Raw genomic sequence first — 15,256 nt, forward strand, 5'->3', positions numbered from 1 at the left:
GACAGTCCCGATTTTGGGTCTTTTTCTTATATAGTCTCCTATTACCCCCCACCCCCATCCAGATTTTTCACACTTGCTGTCTGGTCACCCTACTTGCGCACCTGAATCAGAGAGATGCGTATATTTGGCGATTTAGGACCAAATTTTGAAAGGTATTCTAGCCATCTTCCGCCCATTGATTTCAATGGGTGGGTGCACGGTAGGGAAGGTGCATACATGGGTGCATAGCTCTCTGTTGGGGGTGAAAGCAGTGGTTAGGCACCTAAATACCTTTGACTTTCAATAGGAATTAACTACCTAAACTGCTTAGGCACTTTGTAAACCCCACTAGGCCCCTATCTGCATCTTTAGGTGCCTAAATCCCTTTGTAAATCTGTCCCTTGGTTTTTAACCTTTCTGTCCTTCACCAGCTATAAACTGGGATAATTCTCATAGCACAGAGGTGCCGAGACTTCCTTAATAGCATTATGAAGATACAAAACACCACATGGGAGGTACGGGTCTGGGAAAGGTGGGAGCTAATTGTCCTGCCTTGCTTGGCACTGGTGAGGCCTCAGGTGGAGTGCTGTGTCCAATTCTGGCTGTCGCGCTTTAGGAAAAATGCGGACAAACTGGAGAGAGTCCAGAGGAGAGCAAGAAAAATAATAAAGGGTTTAGCAAACCTGACCTATGAGGAAAGATTAAAAACTGGGCCTGTTTAGTCTTGAGAAAAGAAAACGGAGAACAGTCGTCCAATATGTTAATGGCTGTTGTAAAGAGGATAGTGATCGGTTGTTCTCCATGTCCTCTGTAGGTAGGACAAGGGAGCAAAATGGGTTAATCTGCAGCAAGGGAGATTGAGGTGAGATCAGGACAAACTTTCTAACTCTCAGGGGAGTGAAGCTCCGGAACAGGCGTCCAAGGGAGGTTGTGGGATCCCCATCATTGGAGGTTTTTAAGAGCAGGTTAGACAAACACCTGTCAGGGCTGGTCTAGGTCTACTTGGCCCTGCCTCAGCCCTGGGAGATGGACTCGATGACTTCTCGAGGTCCCTTGCAGCCTTACATTTCTATGATTCTATAAATGCTAGGCCCTTTTCCCAATACGCCGTGCGCGTCGCGGGATGGGGAAAGAAGGAACTTGCGCATTAACGGGAGAGAGGAAGGGGATGGGTGTGTGTGCGTGCTTGGTGTATTTCTGAATGCCTGTAGTCCCTCGCCTAGAGGATGGGAGTGTCGTTGCTGCTGTGTTGAAAGGAGTATGCCTGAAATAGCACACAATTCAGCCGGGGTATGTGCCCCCAGGCTGTGTCAGAGGTAGAATGTCAGTGGGATCAGTGCCTTTCATCTGTGGCGCTCGGTGCTGGCTGAGGAAAATTCCATCCTGAGTGCTCACTCTCTGCTGACTTGGATTCCATCTGCATCATCAGCTGGAAAAGGTCTTCGCAGGGGTTGGCGTGGCATTCCTGTGCCTTGTAAAACAGCTGGGTTCCACCCCCAGGGCTGAAAATGCGTATTAACATGGAGCACTTAAACAGCAGCGCCTTGTCCAAGTGCTTTCACAAGTACTGATCTGAATGCTTCTGAGAGGTAGGCACGAGTGTCGCTCTGAGGGGAAACTGAGGTACGGAGGTTGTGACTTGCACAAGTCCACTGAAGAAGTAGGGTGGCAGAGCCAGGCCTGAAGTGTTTCCTAGGCCTTGGGGCTGTGTGCAGCCATATGGTATAGTTTGCACACCAGCTTGTGTTGCTCTTTGGGATCCTTTAAACCTAAGATTAAGTACAGCATAAAATGTAAGATTACGTCAATAATCTAGGAGTTTAATGACGAAACTGACCCTATGTTGACAAAAATCCACTCAACAGGCGGCTATAGATCTGATCCGGACTCAAACAGCTTACTTGGCTCTTAGTCTTTCCATAAGTGTACTGTCCAGTTCCTTAAAGCTCTCTCTCCATAGGTGACCTCATGCAAGGAATCCACGGAGGAAGAGCTCCTCCAGATAAAAACCATGCTTGCCAGCACTTTCAGCTGGATGAAAACTGAACTGGATTCCAGAGCGGTCAAAAACAAGGCTGACGTCTCAACGGCTACGGACAGTCCGTCCCCTCAGCTCAAGCGCCTGCATGACAACGAGACGCTTTATCTCTTGAAACATTACTCCGAATCGCTGGTGAGAATGGTCCAGAAAAAACTTGATGACTCTATTAAACCAGAAGTGGCTTGAGTGACCCCGGCCAGTAGATCTGCCCAGGGTATATTTTATTGCGATGCAGAGCTTGAGAGAACACAAATTAAATCAAGGCCCCACATGTGACTCCTGCGGAGTCAGACCTTTTACATAAGATGCGTGTGAACGGTTGTCTTCTGCACTGGTTTTTTTGTTGCTGTTTGTTGTTGGTTTTTTGTTTTATTGTGTGTGTAAATTGTATTTTTAATGGCCTCCGCGAACACGGTCCTAAGCAGTAGCCTAACAAACGGCCTTTTCGGAAGAAAGCGCTCAGACTGTTACAGCGGAAACAAGGGGAGAGGACTGAGGTGCCGTCGATCTGGTTTGGAACTGTATTTTAGGTTGGTGTGTTGTAAGCTGCTTCGGCACAAGTGTGTTTTGTTTTTTTTTAGATCCCTGCCACTTTCGAGAAGTCTTTAAAATAAATGTGTTTTATTTGAAGGAATGGTCCTCCTAGTGCTTCATAGATTGAATAGATTTTAAAGGGGCCATCACTCGAATATCTTCTCTGACCCTTGCGTGGCACCGCTGGAGAATTTCAACGCTGCTGTTGTCTCGGGGCTCGCGTCCCAGCGTCCTGGTCTGCTCTAAGGGTTCGCTTTGGGGAAACTCGTGATTTGATGGCTTTGGAAGACTGGTAATGGGATAACTGAGCCTTTCACCTCTAGTCGGCTGGTTCAAATCCCGCCTACGTTGACCATGATAGGAAGCCCATCTGAAGACTGCCCAGTAGCCTAATGATTATCTACTATGCTTTTAATATAGCACTCTTCACACCAAGAGCTCAAATGCTTTTCAGAGGTCAGTATCATTATCTCCATTTGGCAAATAGGGAAACTGAGGCACAGGGAGGGGAGGAGACTGTCACGGTCACCCAGAAGACCAAAAGTCTCCCTATTTTAGAGGAGGAGGCCGAGGCACAGAAAGGCAGTGACCTGCCTACAGCAATACAGCAGGTCAGTGGCCGAGTTAAGACTCTAGAACCCCAGAGCTCCCGAAAGAGAGGTTAGGGAAGCGGAGCCGGTCACTGCCCATGCTCCGATTGTCCTACAGCTAAATGGAGCTTCAACCCTTACCTTGGCTGTGGGATTTGTAATGGTTATAGGCAGCCAAGGCTTGAGTATACAAGCTATGTATATCAGTGAGCTGAGGCACTGTGCAGCGGGAGGCAGGCATACTCTGAGCGCTGTCAGATCAGACCGGCACCAGGTGGGGAGTGGAATGGGGGAGGTGAGCAAATGCACTTGAAGGAAGGAGGCTAGGCGGGAATATGGCCAGAAACTGACTTGATGTTAAGTGCTGGGACCAAAAAGGGACTAGAACCAACCAAACTGATCAGCTGTTTGGAAAGGGCCGACAACACGGGGCTGGGAGGAGAGAGTAAGGAAGCCGTGAATTGGAGCTCAGGATGGTATTCTACAAAGGCTGGCAGAGATCGGCGTGTCGGGTTCCAGGAAGATAATGGGGGAAAGGCCAGAGGATGGCAGAGAGATTTTGGCGAGGGCGATAGCCATCAGAAGATGGGAAAATGGGAGCTCCGTTTACCAGACGAGGTCTAGCAGGGAAAACCAGAGACAAAGGAATTACCTCTTGCACAAAGACTGGGATTTGAAACGAGATGGAAAATGGCGGGGGGGTAGAGGCACAGGGAAGCTGTTCCAGACGGCAGGAGCTACGGACGAGAAGGCTCTTGTTTCCCCCATGGGCCAGAGAGGAGGCCAATGTTAGATTAGCAGGGAGAGAAGAATGAAAGATGAGACTAGCAAGACCACGGAGGGTTCTGAGCCGCACAAGAGGACATGAAGAGAAGTGGGTGTGAAGGGGTTTAATTACCAAATGAGAAACGTGTGCAGCGCTCGGGCTGCCTCGCTCTAGTCTCCAAATGTGAAGAGGAGCTATAAATAACCCCTACTTCCTTTCAAGCCTGCCCTTTGTCAGTCCTAGGGGAACGCCCTGGGCTCTGTGTAATGCAAGTGAGGGCTTGTCTATGTGGGGAAATTTACTGGCGTAATTATACGGCTACTGTACTGGTATAACTGCCTGTGTGGCCGCTGCTATTCCAAAATTCGTGCCTGTTATGTTGCTCGTGAAGGGGGTTAAACTAGATCGGGGAAAAAAGCCGCCGCTATTCCAGAATAAAAGTCGTGTATACAGGGCATTAAACTGGTGTAACTAGACCTGTATAACTATAGTGGTAGAGAACTGGCTATGTAGGCAAAGTCTTACTCAAAGCTGAACCTTATACACAACCTTTTGAGCACCGGAGTGGCGACAGAATCAAGGCTCCAGCGTGAGAACTCCTGGCTGGTGGAACATTCCTAAGGGAATGATGTAGAAAGCCCAGAACTTGGCGCAGTTAAAACCTAGACTGGATGACACACTGTACAGAACAATGCCTTTCCTGGGAGGCAATATGGTCTAGGGGATGATGCACTGGATTGGGAACCAGGAGACGTGAATTATATTCCTGGCTCTGCCACTTGATCTTTGGAAAGTCTTTCCCCTCCGCCTTCTGCCTCAGTTTGCTTCTCTGCAGAATAGTTGCCAACTTTTATGAAGTGCCTTGAGGCCTACAGATGAAATTGCTATTAGAGGTAAGCCAAGTTCTTGTTACACTAGCCAAAGTGTAGACTGGATGGGATCTGTTCGCTTCTTGGGTTCACTAGCCAATGCTCCTTGTCTGCTCCTCGGACACTTAATTGATACCAAAGTAAATAAATCTCTTTTAAACAGACCCACATTTTCATATCCCTCTGCCACGGTTTTGCTTGGTGCTTTGATTTGAATAAACCTGTTTCCATGGACAGCTTTGCGAGCAGTTTGATTTTATGCATTTGCCCTTTATTTGACTAACAAACATCCCAAGAGAAGAGATCAGCTGGTGTTCTCCTGGCTGTGTCTGAACGGCTAACTAGGGTGACCTCTTAGCTTTGTTTCACTCCTGCAAATCTGACCGGAACGGTGTTGGAAGTGCCTTGGATTTGTAGATTTCCAAGCCAGAAGGAACCATAATGATCATCTAGTCTGAACCCATGGATTCCTCTATCCAACCTAACCACTTGTGTTTGGACCCAGGGCCGATCTCACTGCTCTTTCTAAAAAGAGGCCGACTCTGTCTCAGAGAGCTTGCTCTGTAACCAAAGGGCTTGTCTACACTGCCAAGCCACTTAGTGCGCAGAAACTCCACAGTTGCAGCGCTGTTTAAAAAACAACACCCCAGCGAGAGGCGTACAGCTTTCTGCGCCAGGGGTACAGCGCCGCGGTGCCAGTGTAGACACCCTGGTCGATTACAGCGCTGCAATTGGCCTCCGGGAGGTGTCCCACAATGCCTGTTCTCACCTCTCTGGTCATTGGTTTGAACTCGACTGCCCTGCCCTCAGGTGACCAATCGTCATCCCCACCCCTTAAATTCCTTGGGAATTTTGAAAGTCCCCTTCCTGTTTGCTCGGTGACACGTGCACTGGTCTCAGCACATCTTTCCAGGTGACCATACCTGCTCCACGCACCAGGCGATCCCGCACTTGGAGCAATGCCGAGCTGCTGGACCTCATCAGCATTTAGGGAGAGGAGGCTGTCCAGTCCCAGCTGCAGGAATTCTACCACCTATGGACATATTTCACAGTGCATGACAGAAAGGGGCCATGCCTGGTACACACTGCAGTGCAGGGTCAAAGTGAAGGAGCTGCAGAACGCCTACCACAAGGCGTGGGAGGCAAACCGCCGCTCCGGTGCTGCTCCCGAGAGCTGCCGGTTCTACAAAGAGCTGGACGTGATACTTGGTGGCAACCCCACCTCCACTGCGAAGGCCCCTGTGGATACTTCGGTGGCTCACGTGCCAGTCGAGAGTAGAGCGAGCCAGGAGGAGGAAATCTTGGACGAGGACGTGGAGGGGGACCCAGAGGCAGAGGACGACTCGGAGGTCAGAGATGCATGCAGCCCGGAGTTCTCTACTCTGGAGGAGGCTAGCCGGTCACAGCTGTCGGATCTTGGCGAAGCGCAAACAGGAGAGGAAGCCCCTGGTAAGTGGCTTTGGTTTTGGGAATCGCTGAAGCGAGTTGTTGGGGGCAGGAGGGTTGCAGAAAGCAGGCTTGTGTCTGTAAGATGCGCGTACCACCAGATGCCTAGTCAGAGCGGCAGAACAGGGTGTTGATTGATTCCCTCACTTCACGGGAATCTGCCTCAGATCTCCAGGAAACTCTCATGGAGACACTGGGCAATCTGCTGCCGCAGGTTCTTTGGCAGAACTGCTTTGTTTCTTGCCCCCATGAAGGGTAACTTTCCCGCGCCGCTCTGCTGTCACTGGGGGGGACCATTGCTGCACACAGGCGAGCCGCGTAAGGGCCAGGGCAGAAGCCCCAGTCTTGGAGAAGACCCTCCCTTGATTCCCTGCTCGCCCTCAGGAGCGAGATATGAACACAGCCGGTAGAAAATGTGGGGACAGGAATGATTATCAGCCCCCCCCCCCCCCCTACAGTGCTGGCTCTTCCCAAGAGCCACGTGCCCAGTGTACAGCAGGGTCCGGGAAGAGTGATTTCCCCTGCCCCTGCGGTTACTCACTATTTTGTGGGTCTGGTGGCTCATGTGTGCTTGCCTGTGGTCAGCCAGTTAGTGACAAGTGTGTGAATAGTGGCTGTGTTTTCAATCAGGGCTCTGTGTGTTGCAAACAATACTGTTTCTGTAAAATGTTGTATTTTGGCTTCCCAGATATGACCTTGAGAGCCCAGCCTCCCTCTTTGTTATCGCCGGCTGAACGGCTGCACAGAATTAGCAAGTGGCCACGAAGAACTTTCTGCGCGAGGTCGTGATGCACTCCGCGGCCGAAAAACAAGAATTGAAGGCGTGGCCGGACAGCGAGAAGAGGGACTGAAAGGAGAACGCGGAGCGCCAGAACGAAGCCACGGAGCGGCTCTTAAACGTTATGGAGCGCCAGGCGCTACGAGCACTGCAAACCGAGCAGCTCCCCTGCAGCCGCTGTCGCAAAACTCTTTCCCATCTGCTCCCACACACCGCCAACACACTCTTATCAACCTCCTGGCTCCAGTCTGTACCCGCTGCGTTCCACTGCTGCCCCATCCCTGCCCAGCCCTGCGGACTCCCAGTACCCACTGCACTCAACACCCGTCCCTCTGCAGTTTAGCCCTGCTGAAGTATAGTACCCACTGCGCTGTACTCCAAAGGAGAAGGTTAGAGATGATACCTGGACATACACAAATGTTTAACCATCCTGGGATCCCACCTCCCCCTCAGTGCTGATGTAGGGTTTTTTGTTTGTTTCTCTCCTCTGGTGGTGGTTGTTTTTTAATAAAAGAACTGTTTTGGTTTGAAAGCCATCTGTATTCCATTAATTGAAAGCAAACAGAGCCCTGCAAAACCACAGGTAATTTTTTTTACACCTTCATAGTGCATCATCTGCACCAATCACAATCACCTCCTAGCATTACAAGCACGCACTCCCGAGCATAGCGACACATATTAGTGGCTTTCTGCTTTAAATTGCTGCCTCAAGGCATCCCTGATCCTTATAGAATCATAGACTATCAGGGTTGGAAGGGACCTCAGGAGGTATCTAGTCCAACCCCCTGCTCAAAGCAGGCCCAATCCCCAACTAAATCATCCCAGCCAGGGCTTTGTCAAGCCGGGCCTTAAAAACCTCTAAGGATGGAGATTCCACCACCTCCCTCGGGAACCCATTCCAGTGCTTCACCACCCTCCTAGTGAAATAGTGTTTTCTAATATCCAACCTGGACCTCCCCCACTGCAACTTGAGACCATTGCTCCTTGTTCTGTCATCTGCTACCACTGAGAACCGTCTAGATCCAATTTCATAGTCACAGGATTTTTTAAATCGTACATTTCGCGGTTTCAGTGGGGAGAGTCGCAAGGCTATTGCAGGGGGGTTACGGTATTACTACCCTTCCTTCTGTGCTGCTGCCTTCAGAGCTGGGCAGCCGGAAGGCAGCTGCCGGCCAGGCACCCACCTCTGAAGGCAACGCCGCTGCCAGCAGCAGCGCGGAAGTAAGGCCCCACCCTGCGCCCCTCTAATACCCCTGGTCTCTGGCTGTTCAAATTCAGCCTCCAGGTGCTGTGTGAAGCTGTCACCTTTCCCTTCACAAATATTATGGAGCATAAGCACGTGGCTATAAGCGTAGGAATATTGTCATCAGCCAGGTCCAGATTCCCATAGAGGCAGCGCCAGTGGGCCTTTAAACGGCCAAATGCACACTCAACAACCATTCTGCACTTGCTCAGCCTGTTGTTGAACCGCTCCTTGCGGCTGTCAAGTTGCCCCATGTACGGCTTCATAAGCTACGGCATTAAAGGGTAGGTAGGGTCTCCCAGGATCACAATGGGCATTTCGATTTCCCCTACGGTGATCTTCTGGTCCGGGAAGAAAGTCCCTGCTTGCAGCTTCCTGAACAGGCCAGTGTTCCGAAAGATGCATGCGTCATGCACCTTTCTGGACCAGCCTGCGTTAATGTCCGTGAAATGCTCATGGTGATCCATAAGCGCCTGGAGAACCATTGAGAAATACCCCTTCCGATTAATGTACTTGGTGGCTAGGTGGTCTGGTGCCAGAATTGGAATATGTTTGCCATCTATTGCCCCTCCGCAGTTAGGGAAGCCCATTTGTGCAAAGCCATCCACAATGTCACACACGTTGCCCGGCGTCACGGTCTTTCGGAGCAGGATGCGATTAATGGCCCTGGACGCTTCTGTCAACACGAGTCCAACGGTCGACTTTCCCACTCCGAACTGGTTAGCGACTGATCGGTAGCAGTCTGGAGTAGCCAGCTTCCACAGTGCAGTCACCTCGCGCTTTTCCAACGATGGGGCAGCTCTCATTCTCGTGTCCTTGTGCCGCAGGGCTGGGGTGAGCTCATCACACCGTCCCATGAATGTGGCTTTCCTCGTGCGAAAATTCTGCAGCCACTGCTCGTCATCCCAGACGTGCATGACGATGTGATCCCACCACTCAGTGCTTGTTTCCCAAGCCCAAAAGCGACGTTCCACTGTGGTTAGCACCTCTGTGAATGCCACAAGCACTCTCGTGTTGTAGCTACTACGTGTGGCGAGATCAGTGTCACACTCCTCTTGCCTTTGTAGTTTAAGGAAGAACTCCACTGCCATTTGTGATGTGTTAGTCAGAGCGAGCAGCATATTGGTCAAGAGTGCGGGATCCATTCCTGCAGAGCGTGCAGCACACAAACCGTTGAAAGATGGCGCCAAATGCGGATGGAAGCACATGGATTGATGGGATGCGAAGCAATGCATCATGGGGCATTGGGACAGGACCTAGGATGCCCCACGACCCCTTCTGCCTTCCCACAACTCTTAGCGGCAGAAGAGGAAGAGATGCTCTGTGGGATAGCTGCCCAGAGTGCACCGCTCCGAATGCCGCTTCAAGTGCCGCAAGTGGTAACATGCTATAGGGCAGGCCAGCTAATGGTGTGAACACACAACAGCGGTTTCCCTTCAGCGCGCTCTGAGCGGCGCTGTAACTGCCGACGCTGTAATGCTGCCAGTGTGGACATATCCTTAGTGTGTGGCAAGCCAGGATGTAAATCTACAGCGCAGTGAAGGTCCGAGAGTGTGGCTGGGAACCCCCGTCTCGGTTCCAAGGGCGCCCAGTTTGGGTTGGAGTGGGTGATGTATGGGTCTGGCAAAGAGTACAGAAGACTCAGTCTCCCATTCCCGGTCCCCAGGGTCGTCCAAAATGATCTGAGCAGGAATGGTTTTCTCCAAGCCTGTCTGGCACCTGCCACTGACTTGATTTGGGTTGGAAGGAATCCAATCGGAGGGGTGTTAATTTGCGGAATGATGGCCTAGTGCTTTGGGGCACTAGCCTAGGCTGTGAAAGACCTGGGTCCAAGCCCCTGCTCTGCCACGGTTCCCTGTGTGACCTGGGCCCAGATCCTCGGGTGTTTGGGTACCTAACTCCCATTCATTTCCAGACCCTCGGAGAAGCTGGGCCTTTGTCTCAGGTCTGCACCTGCCCTATCGCAGCCTCACAAGATGGCTGTGAGGGTGACTTCATTGATATGGCAAGGTGCTCAAATGCTACAGGAGCGGGAGCCGGGTGGGTCCCTTAGATGTGCAGTTAACAAGGCCGGATCCTGATCACCCATGCGGCGCGAGCCCGCTTTCCATCCGAGCCTGCTGACAAAGGGCAGGTAACCGTCAGCGATTCCGCCTGGGGCCGGAGCTGTAGATTTGCATGAAGAGGATGGAGGGGTTTATTTTGTTGGCAGCTAAGAGCACGGAGCATGCAAAGAACGAGGCTTCGTATTCCTGGCCCGCTCGGGCAATTCAAATCCTCATTGCCATCAGTGTCTATATAAACACCCCCCCACACACACACACACACTCTCCCTGTCCTGCTGATCTGGAGGGTAGGTGGTAGCTTTGCAGGAGATTGATCTGGGAGGGTGCTGCTATCCATATTTATTTGCTTGACAGGCAGTGTAGGCCAGGGCACTGAGCATAGTTCTGGGAACTTTAACTTCTAATCCTACTGTGATGTGACCTGAGACTAGCCGCACTGAATGGGCGTGCCTCAGTTTCCCCACGTGTCAAAAGAGGGTAATAAATAGTGACGCACCTCTCAGCAGGGAAGCGGCATGTCTGGATGTTAGAGCAATGGATTAGATTAGGCGCTTGGATTGCTCTAGTGCATAGAACAGGGGACTGGGTGTCAGGACTCCTGGGTTCTATCGCCAGCTCTGGGAGGGGAGTGGGGTCTAGTGGTTAGAGCAGGGGGGCTGGGAGCCAGGACTCCTGGGTTCTATCCAGCTCTGGGAGGGGAGTGGGGTCTAGTGGTTAGAGCAGGGGGGCTGGGAGCCAGGACTCCTGGGTTCTATCGCCAGCTCTGGGAGGGGAGTGGGGTCTAGTGGTTAGAGCAGGGGGGCTGGGAGCTTGGACTCTTGGGTCCTGAGAGCTTGACGGAGTCAGTTCCCCTTCTCTGTGCCTCACTTTCTCGATCTGTAAAATGGAGACCGTGCCACCTTGGGGGGAGCATGACGCATCCGTGGTTCTTTGAAGATTCTTGGTGCTCTTTGCGATCGGCTGCTTCTCGATCACTAGACCCCGTGTTGCCGCCTGCCTGTACCAAAGGCGTTCCCATTTCTACTTGCTCCTCGGCGCCCCTATTACTCCTGGCAACGGGGCGTCGGACAAGGAACGTCGAGGTGGGGGAATGGTCCACGGGGACTGCTGAGAACTTCCCTGGCTAAGCCTGTAAGTGCATCCGCCATGCCGAAGGCTTTCCTGGTGAAAAGACACCGGGCAGCCACGCTGGGATCCCAGGACTGGGGAGAGCTCTCGGACCAGCTCCGGGGTGATGCCTATGTCCCAGGTAGGTGCCTAGTTTATTACCCTTGGTGGGTGGTGGGGGATTCTACTTACTTTAGGGCATGGGCCACTCTTAATGCTGGCGAAAGGGGCCAGATTCACCGCTCTGATATTCTCTGCTTACCCTCCAAGTGCCCAGCCCAGGGAGCTGCACCCGCTCTGGGGCAGAAGGGCGCTCCATCTCCCAGCCTCTGGGATCCGGCTGTGAATGAGGCAGGGACAACAGGGGTGGCTTTTGTGACCTGGCCCTGCCTCCCATAAGGCCCCCCCACCTAGCCCGCACAGGGAACAGAGAGCCTTGAGTGGGATTTGAACCAGTGGCCACGAGGGAAGATTCGTTCTAGCCTGAGCCGTCCAATTCCCTCCCACGTAATGGCCATGGTGTCCCGACTGTGGTGCCGTGGCGGCCTGGCTGGCTGGCTGGATGTATGGGCGCAGGGCAGGCTAACCTTCTGCCCCTTGCTTTCATGGGGCTGTTGAGGGCTGTGAATCCAGGATGATACCCCGCAGGAAGCGATTCTTTCAGGGGATTTCCCCACATACACACTGACCCCCAACCTATGCCCATCATGCCTCCCCCACTGATCCCACCCCACCTGCCTCTCTCTCCGTGCCTGATTTCCACCCAGAAGCAAGGGAAGTCTAAAGTCATGTGCGTTTTGACCTTCCAGAGGCCAGCATGAGCATCGGCCCCCCAGCCTCGGGGGCGTTCCCAGAGGACAGGAAGAGCGGCTGGGACAGACCAAGTCAGGGGAATTCCCCCAGGCCCCGTCCAAACCTGCTGCCCCCTGATACTGCAACGAAATACCCTAGAGCGAAGGTAAAGTGTGGGGGCTATTTGGTAAGAGCGGGGAGGGGGACTGGGAGCCAGGACTCCTGGGTTCTATTCCTGGCTGGGGGCGAAGTGTGCTAGAGGGGGTGTGGGGGACGAAGAGTCCGGATTCCTGGGTTCCATGCTTAGCTCCGGGGAACTGGTTTAGCAGTTTGAGCAGATGAACAGGAATCTGGACTCCTGGGGTCTACTCCTGGCTCTGACGGATGAGTGAGGTCAAGTGGGTTAGCGTGGGGCGGGCTGGGAGTCAGGACTCCTGGGTTCTGTCTCCAGCTATGGGGTGTAAGGGGGTTGGGTGAGGATCATGGGTTCTGTTCCTAGCTCTGAGAGGGGAGGGGAGACTAGTGGTTAGGGTGGGGGGCCGGGCTGGGACTCGGGACGCCTGGGTTCTGTCCTCAGCTCTGGGGAGCGGGTTTAGCAGTTCAGGGTGACTGAGAATCGGGACTCCTGGGTCGTATGGCCATGGCTGAGGACGAAGCTTCAGAGTGAGTCAGTGGAGAAGCCAGCAATAGACCACCCCCCCGCCCCCCATTCCCTGTTGCTTGCGCTAACCGCTGCACCTCATGACCTTGCCCAAAGGGGAAATGTAGTGAGTACCCAGGATAGAAAACCTTTCTCCCAGGCTGGAGGGAGGAGGTTTCGCTCCAGCCCGTACAGCTCCTTTCAAGCCCCTGGGGCTGTCCAAAAATAAAACCGGACCCAGCATGGCTGCCCGTGTGCCTGCATAGGGTGGGCCACACCCCTCCCCCCTTCCTGTAGGGTTGTGATCACGCTCCCCCTCAGGCACGACCAGGGTTAGATCGTAATCAGCCGTGAGGGGAAGATCCCAATGGCTGCCATGACCCTGGTTGTGGAAACATGGGGTGTTTTCCCACCTGTCTTGGGGGAAGAAAAGGGGATTGGGCACACCAAGCCCCTGGCATGGGAGGAGGAATGTGGGGGCACCGAGAGCCCCTGGCATGGGGGGAAAGGGAAAGCGGGGGCATACAGATTTTCAAGTCAACAAGCGACACCACTTGGCTCAGCAGCTCTGTCAGGAGCCGGCCGGGGCAGTGCTCCACACCTGCTCCATTTCCCCCCCCCCCCGCTCCCTTTTGCAGGGGAAAGGCCCCCAGGGGCCGGGCGACTTCCCCTGCCCGGTGTGCAGCAAGGCCTTCCCGCTGCAGCGCCTGCTGACCCGCCACCTGAAGTGCCACAGCTCGGTCAAGAAGCACGTCTGCCGGTACTGCGGCAAGGGCTTCAACGACACCTTCGATCTGAAGAGACACACGCGGACCCACACCGGTGAGGCTGGGGCTGCACTTGGGAAGCAGCAAAAGGGGGAGGCTCTTCGACTCAGTCCCTCCCTTCTGCCTAGGTCGCTTATAATTAGGCTCCTTCTCCCTCTCCCTTGTGGACTCCCGGGGCAGGAGAGGGGAGCTAGGTGGAATGGCAGGAAAAGGCAGCCCCAGGGGAATTGTGGGAAAGCATTGGAGGACCCCAGGTAAGTAGCCTGGGTCCACGCTGCACAAAGTGGGCAGCTTAGAGCAGAACCCAGTTAGTCCGAGTTTAAAGCGCCGGCAAAGCCAGATCTGAGAGTTGTGTGTAGGTGGGATTCGGCCAAGGTCCCGCAGGGCCTCTGGGACAAATCAGGGACCTGAACCCAGGTCTCCCAAGTGCTCGGTTGGTGCCCTACCCCGGATCATCCTGCTTCTGTGCCCATTAGCCTGCATTGACACCCCCCGATTTGGGGGGGAAGGTTTGTGTGTGGACGAGAGAGAGGTTAGGTCCTGGGTTCTCTCTGTCCCCTAACCCCGGCCCCCTCGCTGCAGGCATCCGCCCCTACCGCTGCCACGTCTGCGCCAAGGCCTTCACCCAGCGCTGCTCCCTGGAGTCCCACCTCCGCAAGATCCACGGGGTGCAGCAGAACTACGCCTACCGCGAGCGGCGCGCCAAGCTCTTCGTCTGCGAGGAGTGCGGCTTCACCTGCGCCGCCGGCGAGGAGTACTACGGCCACGTGCGGCGGCTCCACCCCGGCAACGCCCTGCTGCGCACGTACCTCCGCAAGCAGGGCCCCGCCTCCCTCCGCTTCCTCCTCTACCCCGGCGGCTACTACGCCTGAGGCAAGGCCCAGAGCCTCGTGCCGTGGGACTTCCGGCACCAGTGCATGCTGGGATCCCCCAGCAATCCACTCCAGGGGATATCTAGCCACCCGACAGGGCTAGTACGGATTGTTCCCTACAGCCAAGCCCCTTCTAAGGGACAAGAATCTACTGGGCTGCTGGGACCTTTTCATCGATTCACAGAGCTTAAGGCCAGAAGGGATCCTTGTAATCATTGAGTCAGGCCTCTGTATAACACAGGCCCTCGGGCTGCCTGGAATTGGTTCCTGTTTGAAGGAGAGCAGAGCTCTTAGAAAAACAGTCCACGTGGGAGGCTCCGTCACAGCCCTACATCACGTACAGGGGCTGATTCGCCTCCCTGTAAAACATTTCTAGTCCGTTTGTCAAGCTGCAGCTTCCAACCAGCGGCTCTTGTTCGATCTTTGCCCGCTAGATTGAGGCGCCCTCTGTTACCCAACTTCTGTTCCCAACGTACGTACTCTCCGGCTGCGATCAAGTCACCTCTTTGCCTTCTCTTTGATGAGCTTGAGTGCCTTTCGCGAGAAGGCCTGTTTTCCAGTCCTTCAGCATGCTGTCACCGATTCTCTGAACTACAGCGTGCCTCAGTGAACTCCCCCGATTTCCCCACGTTGTTTGACGGTGATCAGCCCTCCCAGCAAGGTCTTTTCTAAACACAGGTGGCGTGTCCAGCCTCGTTAGAATGAGAGGGGATTCGGAGACGGATCAGAGGCCTGGAAACGCTCTCCGAGGAAGAGAGATCCTAAC

At 53.7% G+C, this 15,256-nt stretch overlaps 2 protein-coding genes across 3 annotated transcripts in view; both read left to right on the plus strand.

Moving 5' to 3' along the window:
* The window catches only part of WDR62 (WD repeat domain 62), a 42,976-nt gene extending 40,326 nt beyond the window's left edge, over positions 1-2,650 (plus strand). For both annotated transcript variants that reach the window (XM_065571539.1, XM_065571538.1), the window contains exon 30: positions 1,940-2,650. In XM_065571539.1, coding sequence (XP_065427611.1) covers positions 1,940-2,206 — 267 coding nt within the window. In that variant the 3' untranslated portion in view covers positions 2,207-2,650. The remainder of the gene's footprint in view (positions 1-1,939) is intronic.
* Positions 2,651-11,458: 8,808 nt separating this feature from the next.
* OVOL3 (ovo like zinc finger 3) lies at positions 11,459-14,589 on the plus strand. Its single transcript, XM_065571818.1, has 3 exons — positions 11,459-11,561; positions 13,443-13,673; positions 14,201-14,589. The coding sequence occupies exons 1-3, from the start codon at positions 11,459-11,461 to the stop codon at positions 14,488-14,490; spliced, it is 624 nt and encodes a 207-aa protein (XP_065427890.1). The 3' UTR covers positions 14,491-14,589.
* Positions 14,590-15,256: the final 667 nt, after the last annotated feature.

The sequence above is a fragment of the Chrysemys picta genome, chromosome 17, assembly GCF_011386835.1.
Source record: "Chrysemys picta bellii isolate R12L10 chromosome 17, ASM1138683v2, whole genome shotgun sequence".
Taxonomy (NCBI): Eukaryota; Metazoa; Chordata; order Testudines; family Emydidae; genus Chrysemys; species Chrysemys picta.

Bases quoted from the DNA above. Each gene is read 5' to 3' on its own strand.
- OVOL3 (XM_065571818.1), top strand. From the start codon at position 11,459: ATGCCGAAGGCTTTCCTGGTGAAAAGACACCGGGCAGCCACGCTGGGA. The intron at 11,562-13,442 runs GTAGGTGCCTAG...CGGCCGGGGCAG, and splicing joins GGGTGATGCCTATGTCCCAG to TGCTCCACACCTGCTCCATT. The intron at 13,674-14,200 runs GTGAGGCTGGGG...CCCTCGCTGCAG, and splicing joins ACACACGCGGACCCACACCG to GCATCCGCCCCTACCGCTGC.